Raw genomic sequence first — 23,495 nt, forward strand, 5'->3', positions numbered from 1 at the left:
AAGAGCACTAATCCCAAACACTAACATGGTGGCTCAGAAAAAAAACATCTGCTACTCTAGTACCCAGTGGGTCCAATGCCCTCTTCTACCATGTTCAGGCACCAAGCATGCATGTGGTTTCAGATAGCTATGTAGACAAAACACAGACACACAGACACACAGACTCACAGACACACACACACACACACACACATATATGTATGTATATATATAATTATATGTGTATATATATATGTATATATATATATATATATATATATATTTAAAATTATGAACTAAGTTCTAAGTTTGGTTACATGTAGTATATGAGTGTGGAGTGTGTGAGTGTATGTGTGTGTGTGTGTTTGTGTGTGTGGGTGTGTGTGTGTAAAACAATGACAACACCTCTGTGAAATTCAGAGAACAACCTGAGAGAGTCTGTTTTCTCTATCTATCGGAGACTGTACTCAGGTAGTGAAGCATGTCACCAAGGGCCTTTTCCCATTCTGACACCAAATCACTTTGACAGTTCTACTTTCTTAGTTATATTGTAGTAAAGTTGCTATTCTCTATATAAGCAGAGGATAAAGAGGGATCATCATGGTACAAGCAGCCCAAATGATATGACCCTGCGGAAAATGAGACTTGAGTGTAAGAACACATACCCATCCCTTTCTTCCAAACCTACAACCCAGGTTATGGTCTAGGCATTTCTGATTTCCCACATTCATTATTTTAATATTGTCCTCGGTAGCATCTTTTCTCTCTCATCACCATAGAAAGCCAATATCAAGTAAGAATTGTTCTTTGGTTTGTTTAGTTGGTGTGGTGATTTAATTATGCTTGGAGCAGTGTGTGGTCCTATCTGGAGGTGTGGTCTGGTTGGAGGAGGTGTGCCACTGTGGAGGCTGGGCTTTGGGGAAATGTTTATATACTCAAGCTCTGCCCAGGGTGAGACACAGTAGGTTCTCCTTGCTGCCTTCGACTTGGGAGGCAGAGGCAAGCAGATGTCTGATCTAGCTTAACCTGGTCTGTAGAAAGAGTTTCAGGGCAGCCAGGATTACACAGACAAACACTATCTCTTAAAGAATCATCTCTCTTCTGAGTCTCAGTCCTCCTTCAGAGAAGGTGGTGCTCACCAGGTAAGGAGTTGATTTGGGTTCTGGATATGCAAGGGTCTGGGAGTACATATATTTTCCATTTTTCTAACCAGATTTTTCAGGCTCAGTGTCAGAGCGAGGTAACTTGGCCATGATCATGGCTAGAAGCTCTTGTGGGCTTCATTGATGATTAGGCAGTTCAGAACCTGGGGTCTTTCATCAGGTGCCTTGCCGGCCTTCTTGCCTCCCTCCTTCCTTCTCTGCAATAAAGCAAGTCCATCTTGCTTTGTTGTGTGGAATTTAAATAGCTGCCTTCACATTACTTGCTACATTTTAACCTGGAATAGTAAGCTGGATAAACCCATCCTCCTGTAAATTGTGATTTTCAAGAGTATTTTAACAATAGCCACAGAAATGAAGGTAGAACCAACATTCGATATTTACTAGTATGGTAGTAGACTTGATACAGAAAAATAGGAGTGAGGAGTGCTTACTAAGTGTTAGAGATAGCAAATATTTGAGTCTTCTTCAGGTACTCTGATATATATTAGTAGGACTATGTGAGGAAAGGTAGAATTTGAAATGGATGCACACAGAAAAAAGCCATGGGTTCTCTGTGTATTGTGTGCTTGTCATAGCAATGGTAAAAAGTAAAGTCTCAAAATGGCCAGGCTTGATGAATACAATGCTTTCAGTTAGCTTTCATTTGTATGTTTTTAAATGTCATTTATAAAAAGCAGCAAATACTGGCTAGAGAGACAGCTCATTCATTCAGAGCATTGGCTCTTCTCACATAGGACCTGGATTGGTTCCAGACACTATCTCCAGTAACTGCTCACAAAGAAAAAATTAGAAAATAAAAGCCTGTTGTGGTGGCACACACCTTTAATCCCATCACTTGGGAGGCAGAGGCAGGGAGATTTCTGAGTTCGAGGCCAGCCTGGTCTACAAAGTGAGTTGCAGGACAGCCAGGGCTACAGAGAAACCCTGTCTTGAAACACCTGTCTATATTTTTTTTTAAGAAAGAAAGAAAGAAACAAAGAAAGAAAGAAAGAAAGGATGGAAGGAAGGAAGGAAGGAAGGAAGGAAGGAAGGAAGGAAGGAAGGAAGGAAGGAAGAAAAAGTTATTTTTCTTCAAGGGAGTCTCACTATGTAAAAAAAAAACATTTTTATGGAAAAGCCCCATACCCAGAAGTAGATGGTCAACACAAAATGAACTCAGTAGTGTTTCTGGAGTTTTTTTGTTTTTTTTTTTTTTTTACTTTTACTGTTTGTACTGGCTGGTTTTGTGTGTCAACTTGACACAGCTGGAGTTATCACAGAGAAAGGAGCTTCAGTTGAGGAAATGCCTCCATGAGATCCAACTATAAGGCATTTTCTCAATTAGTGATCAAGGGGGAAAGGCCCCTTGTGGGTGGGACCATCTCTGGGCTGGTAGTCTTGGTTCTATAAGAGAGCAGGCTGAGCAAGCCAGAGGAGGCAAGCCAGTAAAGAACATCCCTCCATGGCCTCTGCGTCAGCTCCTGCTTCCTGACCTGCTTGAGTTCCAGTCCTGACTTCCTTTGGTGATGAACAGCAATGTGGAAGAGTAAGCTGAATAAACCCTTTCCTCCCCAACTTGCTTCTTGGTCATCATGTTTGTGCAGGAATAGAAACCCTGACTAAGACACTGTTAATCTGTTTAGTCCTATACTGGTTGGTTGGTTTGTTACTAAGAATTTCTCACATCCTAAGGAGATGGAGATGAACTTTCTGGTTGGTCTTTGCTGTTATGTTTCACTGGATGCACCAGGACTTCATATAATTGTCATATGTGTCTATGTCAACTGCTTTAATGCATAAATTTGTTTCAAAAGTAGAACTAAGTAACAAAACCTGAGGCTTTAATTTTTCGTTCATTTTGTGAACTTAAAAAAAAAAACAACTTAAGAGTAATTTATTTATAGGAGCATACTCTAGATGTTCTCAGACACACCAAAAGGGGTACTGGAACCCATTACAAATGGGTGTGAGTCATCATGTGGTTGATGGGAATTGAACTCAGGACCTCTGGAAGAACATCCAGTGCTTTCAACTGCTGAGCAATCTCACCAGCAGTGAAACTGTTTTTATTATATGTTTTGAGCATGTCCACTCAAAGTGCAGCAGTGCATATTTGTAAGTGTTCTAGTGATATATTAAAAGTCTGATAAACACAAATTACCTTATAATATTGGGTACTCTAAACTTCTTTAAAATGTATAGAAAGGGTATCTGAGTCTATTAAGTGTTTTATGAAATCTTAAACAGCTACTTGTTATATAAAACTACAATCCTCAGAATGATAAAATGAAATTTTTATTAAGCTATACAATTCATTGTTGTGTGCTGAAGTTTTGATAAATATAAATTCTTCTTTTCCAAGGCATGAGGTTTCAAGATGGCAGTGTCTGCGTGGCTGAGCCTGAGGCAGAGGTGAAGTTCCCTTCTCAGAAATTTCTCCAGGAGAACCTTCTAGCTGCTCTTGCCTGCCCTGGAACCTCACAGTCATTCCTGTTCTAAAATTAAAAAGTAAATCATATGAAAAGCAGAAAGTTGCTCTTGGAAGAAGTGGCCTCTCTGAGTCTGTGACAGAAGCACCATTACTACCTTCTCAAAGCTCCAATTGGCTGCTTGCTGGGACATTCTGCTGCCAAGATTCCCAGAATCATGATCAAAGGGGGAGTGTGGAGGATATGGAGGATGAAATTCTGAGAGCAGAGGTAATGAAATATGGGAAAAACCAGTGGACTAGGATTGCCTCATTGCTGCATAGGAAATCAGCAAAGCAATGCAAAGCCAGATGGTACGAATGGCTAGATCCAAGTATTAAAAAAACTGAATGGTCCAGAGAAGAGGAAGAAAAACTCTTCTACTAGGCCAAGCCGACACCAACACAATGGAGGACCATTGATCCCATCATAGGTAGAACAGCATCCCAGTGCTTGGAACACTATGAGTTCCTCCTGGACAAAACTGTGCAAAGGTACAATGAAGAGGAAACAACAGATGACTCCGGAAAACTTAAGCCTGGAGAGATAGATCCAAACCCAGAAACCAAACCAGCCCGGCCTGATCCAATTGACATGGATGAAGATGAACTTGAGATGCTTTCTGAGGCTCGAGCCCATCTGGCCAATACTCAAGGAAAGAAGGCTAAAAGGAAAGCAAGAGAAAAGCAGTTGGAGGAAGCAAGGCGCCTTGCTGCCCTCCAGAAAAGATGAGAGCTTCAAGCAGCTGCTATAGAGATTCAGAACAAAAGGAAAAAGAAGAGAGGACTCGATTTTAATCCTGAAATCCCAATTGAAAAAAAAGCCTGCTCCTGGTTTTTATGATACTTCTGAGGAGAATTACCAGGCCCTTGATGCAGATTTCAGTAAATTACGACAGCAGGATCTTGATGGGGAGCTAAGATCTGAAAAAGAAGGAAGAGAAAGAAAAAAACACAAACAGTGTTTTAAAAGGAGAAGGGCATCTGAATTACCATCAGTTATCCTCCAAACTAGTGGTGTCTCTGAATTTGCTAAAAAGAGAAGCAAACTTGTGTTGCCTGCCCCACAGATTTCAGATGCTGAACTCCAGGAAGTTGTCAAGGTAGGCCAGGCCAGTGAAATTGCACAGCAGATAGCAGAGGTGTCTGGAATAACAAACTCTGCTTCTAGCACTCTCCTGTACTATGTCACAAAAAACAACAGTATTGCTCTGAGAACCCCACAGACACCATCCTCTCAAGACAGGATTCTACAGGAAGCTCAGAACCTCATTGCCTTGACCAATGTGGACACTCCATTGAAAGGTGGGATAGATACTCTACTGCATGAGAGTGACATCTCTGTCGTGACCACACAGCAGCAGGTTATGCAGACTCCAAATACAGTTCTGGCTACCCCTTTCAGGACTCCTTCTAATGGAGCTGAAGGGCTGACTCCCCGAAGTGGAACAAGCCCTAAACCAGTCTCTAATGCCACCCCAGATAGAACACCATTTAGAGACAAGTTAAACATTTATCCAGAGGACAGAATGGCAGACTACAGTGACCCCTCTTATGTGAAGCAGATGGAAAGAGAATCTCCTGAACAACTCCGTCTAGGGTTGTTATGACTCCCTGCACCTAAGAACGATTTTGAAATTTTTCTGCCTGAAAATGCTGAGAAGGAACTGGAAGAACATGAAATAGATGATACCTACATTAAAGATACTTCTGATATGGATGCTCAAAAGCAGGCCATACGAGATGCTGAGCATGTAAAGGAAATGAAAGGAATACACAAAGCTGTTCAGAAGGATCTACCCAGACCATCTGAAGTAAATAAATCTATTTTAAGAACTTCAAATGTAGAACCACCCCTAACAGATTTACAGAAGAGTGAAGAACTGATCAAAAAAGAAATGATTGTGATGCTTCATTATGATCTTCTACATCACCCCTACGAACCATCTGGAAATAAAAAAGGAAAAAATGTCGGGCTTGCGACCAACAATTCAAAGCACATTACCTATCTTGAGCATAGCCCTTATGAGAAGTTCTCCAAAGAAGATCTGAAAAAGGCCCAGTATGTTCTGGTACAAGAGATGGAAGTGGTAAAACAAGGAATGAGCCATGGAGAACTCTCTAGAGAAGCTTACAACCAGGTATGGGAGGAATGCTACAGTCAAGTCCTCTATCTTCCTGCTCAGAGCCGATACACTCATGCTAATCTTGCTAGCAAAAAGGACAGAATTGAATCACTTGAAAAGAGACTTAAGAGAAACAGGGGTCACATGACAACAGAAGCCAAGAGAGCTGAAAAGACAGAAAAGAAGATGAAAATTTTGCTTGGTGGTTACCAGTCTCGTGCTATGGGGCTCATGAAACAATTGAATGACTTATGGGACCAGGTTGAGCAGGCTCACTTTGAGCTATGCACTTTTGAAGAACTCAAGAAACATGAAGACTCTGCTATTTCCCATAGGCTAGAGTGTTTAAAAGGAGATGTGCAGCTGCAGCAGGAACGAGAGAAAAAGCTTCAGCAGAGATACTCGGATTTGCTGATGGAGAAAGTGACTTTACAGGCCAAGTTCTGAAGCACAGAGGATGCTCTGCCACAAAAGAACTAGTTGTTGCTTTACTACTCAGCAAGGCTGAACTGACCTTCCTCTTCCTTGACAAAGTTACCGAGCACCCAGGATTTCTCAGTTGTTTCTTGTGAATGTTACTGATCTTTGCATTCTGTGTTACAAACTTGGACTCCGGGATAATGAGGGCTTAAATTATCCAGATGCTCATTCTTTGCCAGTGTAATATTTATAAAATTTCATAGTTTAGGCCTTTCATTTAAAAAGCCGGACTTTAAATACTGCCTTGAGTAAACACTTGAATAAAAAGAACATGTGGAAAAAAAAAAGAAGTAAATCATATAAATTGTCAACATGGGACAAAGATAAACATCCTCCACCAAGAATGGAAGTTTATGGCCCCCACAGATCAAGCCCAAAATGAAACAGGGAAGAGACAAATGAAAAGGAACAAAAAGCAGTGCATGATGGTACGAGCTGTAGTTTTGAAGGTGAAAGATCCTAAACAGATTATCCAGGGCAAGGGGAAGTTTGATGAAATGGTGTATAACAGTATAACGGCCACAGTTGAATGAGGAAGTAAGTACTGAAGGATGAGCAAAAAAAGCTGGGAGAAACCTTTCAACAATTCTAGGACTTTATGAAAATCCTAGCTATTGAAAAAGAATTGAGAAAGCTAGAAGTAGAATATAAACAGAAGAGAGCTCAACTGAGCTAGTATTTTTATCCTGTGAAGAACTCTCAGCATGTGGAAGTACAGAGTATCCCTTTGCCAGACATGCTGCATTCTCCTTCCAACATCTTGATTCAGGGCATTCCACTTCCTGGTGCCCAGCCACCCTCCATACTGAAGAAACTCTCAGCATACGGGCCTACAATTGGAGCAGTTTCTATCCTTCCTCTTCTGGGACATGGTGTTCCTTCTATGCCTCCTGGCAGGAAACCACCAGGCCCTCCACCTGGCCCACCTCCTCCTCAAGTCCTGCAGATGTATGGCAGTAAAGTGGGCTTTGCTCTAGAACTTTCCCCTTAGAGGCAAGATGAAGACATGCTGTACAGTCCAGAATGTGCTCAGCAGATTTATGGTGATAACATGTCCAGCACCTGTGAAGATGACGGCTATCCTAAGAACATGGACCAAGATAAGTATGATATAGGTACTGAGGACAGTGACACTGACAGATTGGATGCAGAGAGTGACTGGTATGAGTTCAGGCACAGAGATAACAGTAAGCACAACATCACTGAAGAGACAAAGTCAGGTCTGGGCATTCAATTTGCTGATATGTCTGGGAACCTAAGGAAGAAGCACATGAAGGAGCTGGCTCCTGTTCATGCCAAGATGCTTCGAATGGTAGGTCATGATATCCCTGAGGAAGAACAGGAAGTGGAAGAATTTTCAAAAGAGGATGATGACAAAAACTCTGATAATTCTGAAGCAGAGAAGCAATCACAAAAGCAGCACAAAGTAGATTCCTACTCTGATGGTACACGCTCTACAGTCTGTTCCTACTTAAGCAGCTCCCATGCCACGAAGGTCACCTGTCCCACCCTTACAGAATCCTGACCCACATACAAGCCTTCCTCCATTCCTAAGACCACCTGGAATGCCAGGAATTCAAGGGCCTTTACCACAACTTTTACCTCAAGGACCTCCAAAAGGCCCACCAGGTCTACTCCCTGAGGACCATCCTTGAGGAGCCCTAGGAAGTCGACCTCTTACAATCGACCTCCAGGTATCCCTCCTCCTCATCCTAGAATGCTGTGCCTACCCTTGAGGCCTCCTCTTCCTTCTGCCCAACCTGGCCATTTCCAATCAGCTCCCTTGCCCAACCCAGGAGTGTTGAGTGCCCTGCCCAGCCTCATTCAGCAACCAAAGGCAGAGGATGCAAGTGCAGCCACCATCAAGAAGTCCACAGTGACCATCAGTGCTAAGCCCCAGATCACCAATCCCAAAATAGGGGTCATATATTTTGTGCCCACTGCACTGAGGGTATACCATGAGAATAAGTGGGGTACTGCTGTTCACCAGAGAAGATCTCAGGATGACTCTGCTGTGCTCATTGCCAAAGCAGCCCCAAGATCTAGTCCTTCATTTCCTGTCTCAGTACAAACCAAGGATAATGCTTATGAAGTATTTATGATAGAGATGGAAGGACTGCTGTGAAAGACTCTCCTGCTTCCAGGACAGGCTTCTCATCAGAGTACTGGTTTGTGGAAAAAGAGACTCTTGTTAAAGTTAAGGTTAAGAGAAATGTCCACTGTCAGGTGTTTTTCATGTCCACTTCCATGAGCCTCCTAATGCTTGCCTGCTGGGATCCATGCCCTCACTCCACACAAGATGTTTCTTTTCAATAGGCCAGGATGTGAAACACTGCTGCTAAATGCTGTTCTATTTGACACCACCATCTCCTCCCTCTCTTCCCCTCTCTATTTTGGGAATTCTGCTAGATATTTTTCTTGAAGTTTTAGTTATTTGTTTTGAATCATGTGCCTTGAGTAGAGAATTGTGAAGGATAAATAAAGTTTATTTCATCTTGACTTTTGTTTTTGAGTTATTTTAAATATTTTCCTGTAAATATTTTGTAATATTTTATTGGGAGTGAAATTGATTACTATATCATTTTCTAATTCAATGTAGGATATATGGGAAGAAAATATATAGTTCTGGGATTAAAGTTATTTCTCACAAGCTAAACTCTTTGAGTGTTTCATGGAGAAATTAAATGTTCCATACCAAGATAAAAAAGTTCAATGTGTTGTAATGGCCACTGCTGGGAAGCCCTGAGGTTGCTCTACAACTCCAGCAAAGGCTGCCTGCACTAAGACTGGTTGTGGCTACTGAGCTATAAGAATGATTTGGAAGAATGCAGGTCTCATCAGAAGCTATCTTCTTACTCTGAATGGGTGGTAGATCTCATCCTAACCACAACTCATGACATATGCAAAAGCATGCTCCTTCCTCTGATAAGTCACCATCTTCTAGATCTGCTTCAGGACAACATCAACGTAAATGGTGAGAAGCTGGAAGCAGTCCCACTAAAATCAGGGACTACACAAGGCTGCCCACTTTCTCCCTACCTATTCAACATTGTACTTGAAGTCCTAGCCAGAGCAATTTGACAACAAAATGAGATCAAGGGGATAGAAATTGCAAAGGAAGAAGTCAAAATATCACTTTTGGCAAATGATAAGATAGTATATATATACTTGACCCTAAAAATGCCACCAGAGAACTCCTAAACCTGATAAACAGCTTCAGTGAAGTAGCTGGATAAAAAATTAACTCAAACAAGGAAATGGACTTCCTCTACACAAAGGATAAACAGGCTGAGAAAGAAATTATGGAAACAACACCCTTCTCAATAGTCACAAATAATATAAAATACCTTGGCATGGCTCTAACTAAAGAAGTGAAAAAACTGTATGATAAGAACTTCAAGTCTCTGAAGAAAGAAATTAAAGATGATCTCCGAAGATGGAAAGAAATGAAAGACGATCTCAGAAGATGGAAAGATCTCCCATGCTCACGGATTGGCAGGTTCAATATAGTAAAAATGGCTATCTTGCCAAAAGCTATCTACAGATTCAATGCAATCCCCATCAAAATTCCAACTCAATTCTTCTTCAACGAATTAGAAAGGGCAATCTGCAAATTCATCTAGAATAACAAAAAACCTAGGATAGCAAAAATTCTTCACAAGGATAAAAGAACCTCTGGGGAAATCACCATGCCTGACCTAAATCTGTACTACAGAGCAATTGTGATAAAAACTGCATGGTACTGGTATAGCAACAGACATGTAGACCAATGGAATAGAATTGAAGATCCGTAAATGAAACCATACACCTATGGTCACTTGATCTTTGACAAGGGAGCTAAAACTATCCAGTGGAAAAAAAGACAGCATTTTCAACAAATGGTGCTGGCACAACTGGTGGTTAACATGTAGAAGAATGTAAATTGATCCATGCCTATCTTGTACTAAGGTCAAATCTAAGTGGATCAAGGAACTCCACATAAAACCAGAGACAGTGAACTTATAGAGGAGAAAGTGGGGAAAAGTCTCGAAGATATGGGCACAGGAGGAAAATTCATGAATAGAACAGCAATGGCTTGTGCTGTAAGATCGAGTATCAACAAATGGGACCTCATAAAATTGCAAGGCTTCTGTAAGGCAAAAAGGCCACCAACAGATTGGGAAAGGATCTTTACCTATCCTAAATCATACAGGGGACTAATATCCAATATATATACATACACACACACATATATATATATATATATATATACATATACATATATACATATATGTGTGTATATATGTACACACATATATATATATGTAACTCAAGAAGGTGGACTCCAGAAAATCAAATAACCCCATTAAAAAATGGGGCTCAGAGCAAAACAAAGAATTCTCACCTGAGGAATACTGAATGGCTGAGAAACACCTGAAAAAATGTTCAGCATCCTTAATTATCAGGGAAATGCAAATCAAAACAACCCTGAGATTCCACCTCGCACCAGTCAGAATGGCTAAGATCAAAAATTCAGTTGACAACAGATGTTGGCAAGGATGTGGGGAAAGAGGAATACTCCTCCATTGTTGGTGGGATTGCATGCGTGTACAACCACTCTGGAAATCAGACTGGCAGTTCCTCAGAAAATTGCACATAGTACTACAGGAGGATCCCGCAATAAATTTCCTGGGCATATATCCAGAAGATGTTCCAACTGGTAAGAAGGACACATGCTCCTCTATGTTCATAGCAGCCTTATTTATAATAGCTTGAAGCTGGAAACAACCCAGATGTCCCTCAACAGAGGAATAGATACAGAAAATGTGGTACATTTACATAATGGAGTACTACAAAACTATTAAAAAGAATGAATTTATGAAATTCCTAGGCAAATGGATGGACCTGGAGGGCATCATCCTGAGTGAGGTAACCCAATCACAAAAGAATTCTCATATATGCACTCACTGATAAGTGGAAATTAGCCCAGAAACTTAGAATAACTAAGATATAAGATACAATTTGTAAAACACATGAAACTCAAGAAGAATGAAGACCAAAGTGTGGACACTTTGCCCCTTCTTAGAATTGGGAACAAAGCCCCCATGGAAGGAGTTACAGAGACAAAGTTTTGAGCTGAGATGAAAGGATGGACCATCTAGAGACTGCCATACCCGGGAATCCATCCCATAATCATCCCCCAAACGCTGACACCATTGCATACATTAGCAAGATTTTGCTGAAAGGACCCTGATATAGCTGTTTCCGCTGAGGCTGTTCTTGAGCCTAGCAAACACAGAAGTGGATGCTCACACTCAGCTAGTTAATGGATCAAAGGGCCCCTAATGGAGGAGGTAGAGAAAGTACCCAAGGAGCTAAAGGGATCTGCAACCCTATAGGTGGAACTGAAAGACTCTGAGAGAAGCCCCTCGCTCAGGCCTCAGGACAATAGTGGACACCCAAGAACTTACAATAGACCGAGCTTGTTGCAAACCACATGAGGCTTTATTCGGGGAAAGCCAGAGCTCTAGGGACGACTCATATCCCACACAGGGGTAGAGGAGTCGACCCCGAGGGGAAAGAGGTCCCAGTTTTTATAGGCCCTCAGGGGGGAAAGGAAAGGGGGGAGTAGGGGATTTCCAGATCTAAACAATATCTATTCTGAAATGATTGATTCCTCAAGAAATGGGTAAGGGAGGGAAACAAGGGAAAAAAAATCTAATGAAGGTCCAGCAATGGGCACACACCTGGACAGAACATTGGCAGACACAGGTTCGAGGAGTGGCCAGAGCATTGTGCACCTCTATTTTTCTAAATCAGTGAAGCTAGTTCTGCTAACACTGATGTCTATTTCAGGGCTTCTGTGTCCTTTTACATTCTGTCAGGATCTTTCAGAACAACAATATGAACTAACCAATATCCCCTGGAGCTCATGTCTCTAGCTGCATATGTATAAGAAGATGGCCTAATGGGCCATCAGTTAAAAGAGAGGCCCATTGGTCTTGCAAACTTTATATGCCTAAGTACCGGGGAACAACAGGGCCAAGAAGTGGGAGTGTGGGGTGGGGGGGAAGGAGAGTTGGGGGAAGAGCATGGGGGACTTTTGGGATAGCATTGGAAATGTAAATGAAGAAAATACCTAATAAAAAAAAGAAAAAAAATGTTTACTGTCATTGAGGAATGGGTATATGCAAAACCATACCCTACTTCTCAGAGTGGGCCTGAGATTAAATACCATTTGCAGGGAGGAATGTCTGGGAACAGAAGCTTCCTGGCTAAGCTCTGCAGTTCTTTAGGAACCTCATTAGCATGGAGAACACATTTGGGCCTACTTTACTGTGGTCACATCTCTTGTCCTGTTGTCTTGGTCTGAGATGTTAGGGGTGTTGCCATATGTATAGGAAGCTAGACTGCCTGGTCTAGCCTCAGTCAGAAGAGATGCACCTAACCCTTAAGAGACTTGAGATCCCAGGGAGTGGGGAGGAGACATCTTAATTGTAACAGGCAGGATGAACAGGATGAGGAACTGTCAAAGGGATGACTGGGAGGGGGATAATGACTGAAATGTAAAAAATAGGTTTAAAAAATTAAAAATATATTAATTAAATTAAAAGATGAAACATAATTAAAACAAGCAAACAAAATAAAACAAAACAAAACAAAAATATAAACAAAACAGAACAAAAAGTAACCTGGGTGATCCCAATACACCTTTCTATTCTGGGAGTTAGGGGCATTGAATATTCTCTTTCTGGATAGATCTTTTTAAATTAATGTTTCTGTTTCTCCAATCTTGCAGCACTTACAGAAAACACAGCCCCATGCCGAAATGAGACTACATTATTTTGTGTTCCACTTACTGATCCAGGAGTAAAATTTTCTGTAAGAATTTTCTGAATAAACTTTATGAATAACATCTCCCCAAATAGTCAGTGTGATAATGTTCACACACTGCGACTATGCTAGCAGATGCATTTGCCCTGTTGTGTCCTTCTCCCATATGGTGGGGAAATGAACATCTTGCTTAGTGCAGATGGTTTCAAATAAAAACATAAAGAGTATACTGATCATCTCAGAAATCTTTCTCTTTATCAGATGTTTGATGATCCTGAAAAAGCTTTGATTTTGAGCTTAAACATGGATTGTGGGGGTGCCCCACTGTCAGAGAAGGGAATTTTCTTTAAGAAACATTAAAAGCAGAATTGATCTAATGTTAAGATTAGAGATTCATACCAAATGACTCAAGTGGTTTTTGTCTTCCTTCTACTCGTCAATTGACACATCTTTAGTCAGTAGGAATGATGAGGTTTCGGCCCCTTGCCTACACTTCTGTTTCCACTGTTCTTTGTTATATACATGCTGATAAGACATTAAAGTTTTTTCCATGTGGGGACATAACTCAGAACAGGCTGTATTAGCATATATGTGCATTCTTCATTCAATTCCTTGCACCAAAGCTAAAGAGAGGTCTTCAGGGACTTCCCTTTTCAAACCTTATAGGACACCAACTACTATTAAAAGGGACATGGAACACACAGCAGAAATACTCACTTTTATTCCATCAATAATATGAGGTTCTTATACAGCATTCTCAAGTTCTTCCTGTCAGGAAACCTGAAACCAAACTATGCCTCTGTGAAAACCAAAGTCCTTTGACCTAAAAGTGATAATTTTAACCATGAGTATCACATTATCATGGACCCATTCACATAAAACTGCCAACTTTGTCATTTGCCAAAATTAGATTTCAAACAATACATGTCCGGGGCCCATACTACATACCTTCCTGGCTGTATCTGAGCAAGTCTACGAGCAAACCTCCTCTGAGTCTCCTCAGTCCCAGGGCAGTTTGCTACTCCTCCAGGGTTTCTGACACTCTCAGGATGTGGTTGCAACACTGTGTCTTGCACAGTAATAGACCGCAGAGTCCTCAGATGTCAGGCTGCTGAGCTGCATGTAGGCTGTGCTGGAGGATTTGTCTACAGTCAGTGTGGCCTTGCTCTTGAACTTCTCATTGTAGTTAGTACTACCACTACCAGGATAAATATTTCCAATCCACTCAAGGCCTTGTCCAGGCCGCTGCTTCACCCAGTTCATCCAGTTGTTGGTGAAGGTGTAGCCAGAAGCCTTGCAGGACATCTTCACTGAAGCCCCAGGCTTCACCAGCTCAGGCCCAGACTGCTGCAGTTGGACCTGGGAGTGGACACCTGTGGAGACAAAGACAGAGTGGATGTCATTGTCACTCAAGTATATGGCCTGACCTCGAGCCTGCTACTGTGAGCCCCTTACCTGTAGCTGTTGCTACCAAGAAGAGGATCATACAGCTCCATCCCATGGCGAGGTCCTGTGTGCCCAGTAACTGTAGAGAGACCAGTGATCTTATGTTTTTCGTTTGGTGTAGACAACCCTATATTTACCTTGTAGACTCACAGGATTTGCATATTCATGAACAGGATACATATTAGATAAGCACCTACTCCTGCTCCAGAAGAAGGGACACCTGGGACAGGAATCAGGATGCTGAACCCCAAGTCGTAATCTTGTCTGTGGAAAATCATCCCATACCTCATCCATGAACCTTGTGTTGAGGCAATGGAAGTAACATTAGAGCCTGTGCACTAAAAAGATTTGCAGCCTGAGACAGGGGCCCCACTTGTGACACAGTTGACAGATGGATTTACAGGTGGTTACAAGGATGAAAATAGTGATGGGAAATTTCAAAAACAGCTACCTTATTAGAATTCACAGCCTCCTTTCAATACAAACAATTAACATTTGCTTTTCCAATATTGTATACATTAGAAATGTCACCCAAATGACCAAAACTAAATATACTTCAGAAACTTTTATACATGAGTGATTATTGCAGCATTATCAGCAGAACTAAATTATGTAAATAAACTGTGTATAGCTCAACAGAATATTGCATCAAGAAGACATGAATATATATGATATATATATATATATATATATATATATATATATATATATATCTTTGAAGTGTTTAACTTCAAAGAATCTTCACTGTGTTTGAGCATGGAAACATTATATATCAATCACAATATGTAAATATAAATTAAGATAGAAAACAACAGAAGACACAGAGTCCCCTCCACACACACAGTATCTCTCTGCTGACCATTCTTGGCCCCATTGTGCCCCCTGCTGGTCCAGAACTCACCTGCACGTAGATTTCTCATAAAGTTGCCCAGTCTGACTTGACTAGTAAGGTTACCCTGAAGAGTGTGTTTACTTGGTTCAGCCTCAGGAAAAAAAAAATGGCTCTTGTTTATCTGGAGATGACTGGTGTCTCAGTGTCTGAAGTTAAGTTGTTTCTACATTATCCTCAATACTTCTTTCAAAGTCATCCTCTTTCCTAGTGGCAGTTGAATACAACTCTAGCAGTACCAATTTGTAATAAGGTCTAAACAAGAGAGATCAGGGCCTTTGTTGCTTTCATCAAGCTGTACCTTGGCCAGAGCAGCTGAGCATAGCAGTACAGTGATGAGTCTTGAGCTCTTATATATTGCCACCATGTAACCATGTAGGAATTACTGGAGTAGTCACATACAGCAAAATGAGGAAGAACCACTGTGGTACTCACAGGTAAGTTAACAGCTATGAGTTTTACTACATCCACTCCAGTAGTGACAAGCACGACAGGCCTCGAAAACCTGGGCACTGTTCTAAGTTCATGGAAACTTAGTCTCCTGGAACCGTGGCATCCTATATAAAGAATGCTAAAATGTCCTTGCTTTAATTGGTAAACAGATATGTGTACTTTCCCTTAATATTGCTTTATTACAAGTGCTCCTAAGGATTGCTATTTTGACATATAGCTAAGTTAGATTCTAGGTAGTTCTTGATCCAACCTTGGGTATGGATAGCTAAATCACTGTCCTAAACAGGAATTTACCATTATCTAGGAAGAAGGAAGTTTGTGACCTAAAGAGGAACCAGAGTAGAAACTTAGAACTATAGCTAGCTGAGTCACACCCATACACAACAAGTATTTGCAATGGCCTAGGGGGAAGGTGGACTATACAATAGACTAGAGTAGGAACTATGGCAAGGGCACTAAGCACTTGCCCCTGGGTTTCAAGATTAAGTGGACCTTAGGTGGTTATTTATACCAGTTGTTAACATTGAGTTTTACCCCAGTTGGTTCCTGCCAGTTCTTCCATATTTGTATTTATTTGTTTTGTGTAATAATCCAGTAACCTCTTTGTACCTTGCTGGTGTGTCATCTAACTTCCCTATTTTCTTCTGTAAAAATTTTTGATGCTCGATTTGACAAATTACAATCAGATCCACACTCCCTTGTGTTGAGTCTGTCTGTCAGTTCCTGACAACTCCTTGCCCATCTGCTCCAGAGATTCATTCCATGCAGACAAGGGACTTAGAGGGTCTATGGCAAGTTTTCTTCTTAGGACTGCCTTCATTGTGTCCCATAAGTTTGGGTATGTTGGGGCTTCATTTTCATTACTCTCTAAAAAGTCTTTAATTTCTTTCTTTATATCTTCCTTGACCAAGGTATCATTGAGTTGAGTGTTGTTCACTTTTCACGTGAATGTTGGCTTTCTATTATTTGTGTTGTTATTGAAGATCAGCCTTAGTCTGTGGTGATCTGATAGGATGCATGGGATAATTTCAATATTTTTGTATCTGTTGAGGCCTGTTTTGTGACCAATTATATGGTCAATTTTGGAGGAGGTACCATGAGGTGCTGAGAAGAAGGTATATCCTTTTGTTTTAAGAAAAAAATGTTTTATAGGTATCTGTTCAATCCATTTGTTTTATAACTTCTGTTACTGTCCATGTGTCTCTGTTTATTTTCTGTTTCCAGGATCTGTCCATTGGTCAGAGTGGAGTGTTTATGTCTCCCACTATTATTATTTGAGGTGCAATGTGTGCTTTGAGCTTTACTAAAGTTTCTTTAATGAATGTGTGTAGCCTCCCATAAGCCTGAAGCAGGCCGAGCCAGGCTTGACCTTGTTGCCACTAAGAAGATCACCTGGGGTGGAACCTGCCTCCCTGGATCACTCTATTGTTCTGCCACTGCCACTGCTGTTACCTGCTGCCTAGCTGTTCTGGAGCCTACACGTGGTCACCTGCAGCTGGGCTCCAAGGATGACTTGGCAGGAATGGGCTTTCCCCTCTCCTTTATAAAGCTTGTCCGCCATTAAAAATTTGAACATTGATCAGACTACTTGTCTTGGTTCCATCTTTCTCTCGTCGACTAGTTCCCTTTCTTTCAGTTCCAAGATGCCTTCCAGGCTGGAACCGAAACATGAGAGCTGCAGACCAGCCCGGACAAATGTGGCTGCCCTTGCACTTGGAGCATAGATATTTAGAATTGAGAGATCATCTTGGTAGAATTTACCTTTGATGAGTTTGAAGTGCCCCTCCTTATATTTTTTGATAACTTTGCATTGGAAATCAATTCTTCTTTTAGTTTTGTTAAAGGATTACTTTCTTGCTTTTTCTAGGGTGTAGTTTCCATCTTTGTGTTGGTGTTTTCCCTTTATTATCTTTTGAAGGACTGGATTTGTGCAAAGATATTGTGTGAATTTGGTTTTGTCGTGGAATACTTTGGTTCCTCCATCTATGGTAATTGACAGTTTGGATAGGTGTAGTTGCCTGGGTTGGCATTTATTTTCTCTTAGTGTCTGTATAACATCTGTCCAGGATATTCTGGCTTTCATAGTCTCTGGTGAGAAGTCTGGAGTACTTCCAATTGGCCTGCCTGTATATGTTACTTGACCATTTTCCCTTACTGCTTTAAATATTCTGTCTTTATTTAGTGCATTTATTGTTCTGATTATAATGTGTCAGGAGGAATTTCTTTTCTGGTCCAGTCTATTTGGAGTTCTGTAGGCTTCGTGTATATTCATGGGCACCTCTTTCTTTAAGTTAGGGAAGTTTTCTTTTCTAATTTTGTTGAAGATATTTGCTGGCCCTTTAAGTTGAAAACCTTCATTCTCATCTACTCCAATTACCCGTAGTTTTGGTCTTCTCATTGTGTCCTGGATTTCCTGCATGTTTTGAGTTAAGATCTTTTTGCATTTTGCATTTTCTTTGATATTTGTGTCCATGTTCCTAATGGAATCTTCTGTACCTGAGATTCTCTCTTCCATCTCTTGTATTCTGTTGCTGATGCTCACATCTATGGTTCCTGATTTCTTTCCTAGGGTTTCTATCTCCAGAGTTGTCTCCCTTCTCCTTTGGATTCTTCTTTGGATTCTTCATTATTTCTCCTTCCATTTTTAGATCTTGGATGGTTTTGATCAATTCCATTGCCTGTCTGGGTGTGTTTTCCTGCAGTTCTTTAAGGGATTTTTGTGTTTCTTCTACCTGTTTAGTAGTGTTTGCTTGTAGTTCTTTAAGGACTTCTACCTGTTTAGCAGTAGTCTCCTGTAATTCCTTGAGGGGTTTTTGTGCTTCATCATTATGGGCTTCTACCTCTTTAGTACTGTTCTCCCGTGTTTCTTTAAGTGAGTCATTAATGCCCTTTTTAAATCTTCTACCGCCATCATGAGATGTGATTTTAAATCCATGTCTTGCTTTTCAGGTGTGCTGAGGAATTCAGGACTCGTTGTGGTGGGAGTACTGGGTTCTGATGATGCCCAGTGTTCTTGTTTTCTGTTAGTAATATTCTTACGTTTGCCTTTTGCCATCTGGAAATCTCTAGTGTTAATGATCAAGCTGTCTCTGGTTGGAGCTTGATCCTCCTGTGATTCTGTTAGCCTCTGTCAGCACTCCTGGGAGTCCAACTCTCACCTGAGTTCCAGTGGTCATGCACTCTCTGCAGGCAAGCTCTCCTCTTGCAGGGCAGGTGTCCATCAGTCTGGAGCTCTGATCAACCTCCTGAGTTCTGGGGTCAAAACCCTCCCTGTAGGCTGACTCTCCTCTGGCAAGGAATGTACCCAGGGTTCTGGGTCTCAGCTTTGCCTCCTGGCTGAAAATGAAGGCCTGAGGGGACTCTAACCAAGAAGCTCTGTTGCTTCTATCACCCATGTGCTCTCAGGTGATCATGAGGTCCTGGGTGTGCTAGGGGTCCTGCACACCCCTGTGGTGTGGAGAGACCTCTGGTGCCCTAGATGCCCTCGGCCAGGTTCACACATAAGATGGTGGGGCTAGCCCCGACCTGAATGGATCCCAGGCTCTGGTTGGGCAGGGTTCCTTTGTCCCTGTTCCTCCTGGCACAAGACCCTCCACGATTCTTTGAAGCTGATGTTGCATTCCACTCACCCATGTTCCCAAGGTGATCCTGGGGTCCTGTAGCATTGAGAGCACCCTGGAGCCCTTAGCAGCCTCCTCTTGGCTCAGAAGGAAGATGGTGGGGGTGGCCCCAACTGGAACAGATCCCAGCCTCTGGTCTGGTGGGGTTCCTCCATCCCTGTTCCTACTGGCACAAGACTCTCTGCGATTCTTTGAAGCTGATGTTGCCTTCCATTCACCCGTGATCCTGAGGTGATCCCTAGGTTCTCAGGTGTGGGGAGAATTCTGGAGCCCTTAGTGGCCTCTGCTGGGATCAGAAAGAAGATACTGTTCAAACTTTTTAAGGCTGGGAAAGGCCTAACCAAATCTGAGAAGGCTACAATACTGTTCCAATAAATGAACAGTTGATATCACTGTGATATTTAAAAGGAAAATTTGTTAACATATGATGTAGGAAAAACTAATAATCCAGACAATGATCCAGTCCCAAATTTCCAGTCCCATATGGAAAAATTTTTTCAACCCAAGGCATTAAAAGTTTGCATTAAAACTAGGTTGATAGTTGGGTATAATTGCATACATCTGTAATTCTAGCATTTGAGAAGCAGCCAAGATCTGTGCTGATCATCACTGCTAAGCAAGTTGGAGGGCAGCCCAGGCCACATGACCTCCTGTCTGTGCTAGAAAATTACTTTGTAATGGATGGGTCTTATACTACCATTCAATACTATGCATGCTGCTATGGGATAAAGGCAATGATGGTCTTACCTACCTGTGAACTCTGATCTATATCTCCAACACAAATCATAATAGCAATGGGATATATGAGATGGGTTGGAAGGAGGAAGGGGAAGGGAGAAATGGTTTAATACTATTTTTTTCTTTGCTTGTTATTTTCAAGACATATTTTCTCTGTGGCCCTTTCTGTCATGGAACTCACAAAGGCCAAAATGGCCTCAAGCTCAGATCTACCTGCCTCTTCCTCCTATGTGATGGGATTAAACAGTTGCCCTTGTCTATGCTGACACAGCCACCACCACCACTGGAAAGAAAAAAAAATTAAAATCAGTGTCACCCAATTAAGAATATCATGGAACTCTATTCTAATATTGTAGTGTAAGGAAAACGTTTTAATTATGGATGAATAAATAAACATCAAAAATCCTTTTCCAATCAGAGGCTAAATTTCTGAAAGGCCTTAAAGTCTAGCAATAACAGAGACTCAGAAAACATAGTAACTGGAGATTAGGCAAAATAGGACCAAACATTCATGTTAAAACAAGACAGTAAACATCCTAGAAAACACTTCCAATCTTATGGATTAGCTTTTCCATATCCCTCATTGGCCCTCTATGCTAAAGGCTTGGTTGCCAACCAGTGAGTGCTATTGGAGGTGGGAAGGTTTTAGAACATAGTGCCTAGTGATTGAAAGGATATTATTGCAATAGGAGGACCCTGCCCATGAAAGAACACTGGGGCCTCTGATTCTTATTCATTCTCTTTTTTGAAGTAGACAGCCTTCCTATACATTCTGCCACAAATATGATATACTATGCCAAGAAAACCCCATACAAGCATGGGTAAAACTGGACTGAAAGACTTTCTCTCATTTTCCACTCCACCTTCACTTTATCTGCCCAATCATCAGCTCTCCTTTATTTTGCAAATTAAGGTGGGAAGATCATTTACATTAAATCACCTGAGTGCTGAACTCATTCCTTGTTCACACCCCTCACAGGAGAAAGGAATCAACCTCAAATATAATTTGCCCTAAGACTATCCACAAATGGAGGCTTTCCCAGCATGGGGATGAGAAAAGGGTGGCCAGCAGAGGCGATAGGAGTCAGGGATGTGAGGGAAGGAGCCAAGCACTATGGTCAGGGTAATCTATCACCTGACTTGCTAGAAATCAGGCCACTTCGATGTCTTAGAATAATAATGAGCCCATTGCTGCTGTGTGGACATATTAAAATCAGCTTCTTTATTCATACAAGCTTCATAGAACAAAGACAGACTGATGAACCCTGATTATCCAAGTGGTACAGAATATATGTATGATTTGTTGTTACAAGTCCAAGGATAAAATTTAAATCACAACTAGAAAATACAAACAGAACAGATTGTTCTTAATGTTATTAGACCTATAACTCAAAATGACTCCTCCAAATCTAACACATTTGTTATATGGTAGCCTGCATTTGGGCTGCCAATTTTTGTTGTTTGAAAGCACTCCAGACAAACAAAAACTATCTGAGTCAGTCTTTTTATGAATAGCAAATACTAATACTGAAATTCTTTCACTATACTTTTCACCATCTACACTGTTAGGTAGGAAATTTTTATTTTAGTTCATCTTATTTACTGATATCTATTCTTCCAAGGTTGAACCATGCCAGAACCCCTATTTTAAAAGTACATTTTCAAAGAACTCTCAGCCTATAATCAAATTACACTTTGAATATGTAATCTATTCTCTGACCATCCTGATTGGCAATTGTCTTTGTTTGCCCTGCACCAATTATATTGTTTGAGTTAGCTCAGGGGTAGATACCCTAAGAAGTTTCCTGAAGCAATGGCCTCATCTAACTATGTGTTTATCTCTGCATTGCCAAGAGCCATCTAGGAGAAGCTAAAAACTAGCAGGTGATTTTCCTCATATGATTGCCCCAGAGACTAAAAAGCATGTTCGCCTTGCTTCTTTAGGCAAGGCCAGGGAGATTATATTTGAGGAAAGATTACTGCTATTACTAGGTTTCCTGTTATTATTGAATATTTATATAATCATTTGTTATTTGCCCACACTTTTCAGGAGATTTCAGAAGATCAATAAAGATGTGCTGTCTCAACATGAGGCTGTATAGACAAAGAGATGATTTCTTAATTTTTAATGATGATCCTATCAGAATTCCTATGATAATATAAGCAATTATTAAGATATTTTCTAATAGGACTGCTATTCAGTTCTTTCTGATATAAAACTTGCAATGAGAACTCTGCCACAATTAAAATGTCATTAGTTAATTACTTTTGAGATAGGAAGCAGACATTTACAATTTACATTCCATCAGGTTATAAAACTATTAAAAAAGGACCTAACAATTTTTGTAGGTGAAAGAACCGAAGATAAAATAATGATTGGCCTCATCTATATAAAATTTAATGATAACTTATTTGTGGTCCTTAACTCTCGAACAACCTGTAGAGCTAAGAAGAGGTAATGAATGTTTAGCCAGATAATTACTACTAAAGGATATGCACATAAGCATCATTTTTGTAACTTCTTATTCAATTTATGATTTAAATTTATGATTGAACTTCTACGTTCATGGCCTATCTTGTATGAGTTCCTTGGCCATCAAATCAGGGTCAGTGGCGAGTTCCATCAAGACAGGAAATGGCCACTTCAGGATCCATATCCACACTGCTAGGAGTCTCATCTAGAGTCACCCACATAGGTGCTCTGGGCGCTCTCCATATTCTGGGTTTCTAGCACATCATTGAGATTGCCCACTTCATTGATCTCTCTTTTCTCTCCACTGCCTGCTACATATGATCTTCCCCCAACTCTGCTTCCCTTCCCCTCCTCCTCTGCTTCCCTCCTTGCATCCAACTCCAATATCATTTTTTTTCCTTCTGTGTATGATTCTACAATGCTCCCTTGGATGTTCCTTCTGATTTGGCTTCTTTGGATACTTTGATTACAGGTTACCCTCTAATTGATGGCTAATATCCACTGATAAGTGAGTATATACAACACATTTCCTTTGGAATCTGGGTTAACTTACAAAGCAATTATTTTCAAGTTCTGTCTATGTGCCTCTGAGATTCATGATTTTCTCTTTTTTTAATGTCTGAGTAGTATATCATTGGATAGATAAACCACATTTTTTGTATCTGTTCTTCCATTGAAAGACATCTAGTTTGTGCCCACTTTCTGTCTGTTATGAATAAATGTGTTATGAAAATAGATGAAAAAGTGTCCTTTTCGGATGATGGAGAATCATTTGGGTAAATGGTCAGGAGTGATATAGCTGGTGCTTAAGGAAGAAGTATTGAAAACAAGCATTCAGTTCACTCAAAGCATAATATTATAAGAGAAGT

At 40.9% G+C, this 23,495-nt stretch overlaps 2 pseudogenes and 1 gene segment (V, D, J or C); 2 read left to right on the forward strand and 1 right to left on the reverse strand.

The window, feature by feature from the left end:
• The first annotated feature begins 3,761 nt into the window (after positions 1-3,761).
• On the forward strand, positions 3,762-6,161 carry LOC110288715 (cell division cycle 5-like protein pseudogene; annotated as a pseudogene).
• Positions 6,162-6,506: 345 nt separating this feature from the next.
• On the forward strand, positions 6,507-8,319 carry LOC147001350 (WW domain-binding protein 11 pseudogene; annotated as a pseudogene).
• A 5,732-nt stretch (positions 8,320-14,051) lies between these two features.
• LOC110306711 (Ig heavy chain V region 3-like) lies at positions 14,052-14,541 on the reverse strand. The segment is given in 2 exon segments: positions 14,052-14,380; positions 14,463-14,541. Coding segments are annotated over 2 exon segments (375 nt in total).
• Between the last annotated feature and the right edge of the window lie 8,954 nt (positions 14,542-23,495).

The sequence above is a fragment of the Mus caroli genome, unplaced genomic scaffold (genome assembly GCF_978045245.1).
Source record: "Mus caroli unplaced genomic scaffold, Mus_caroli_1 scaffold_14, whole genome shotgun sequence".
In the NCBI taxonomy this organism is placed as follows: Eukaryota; Metazoa; Chordata; class Mammalia; order Rodentia; family Muridae; genus Mus; species Mus caroli.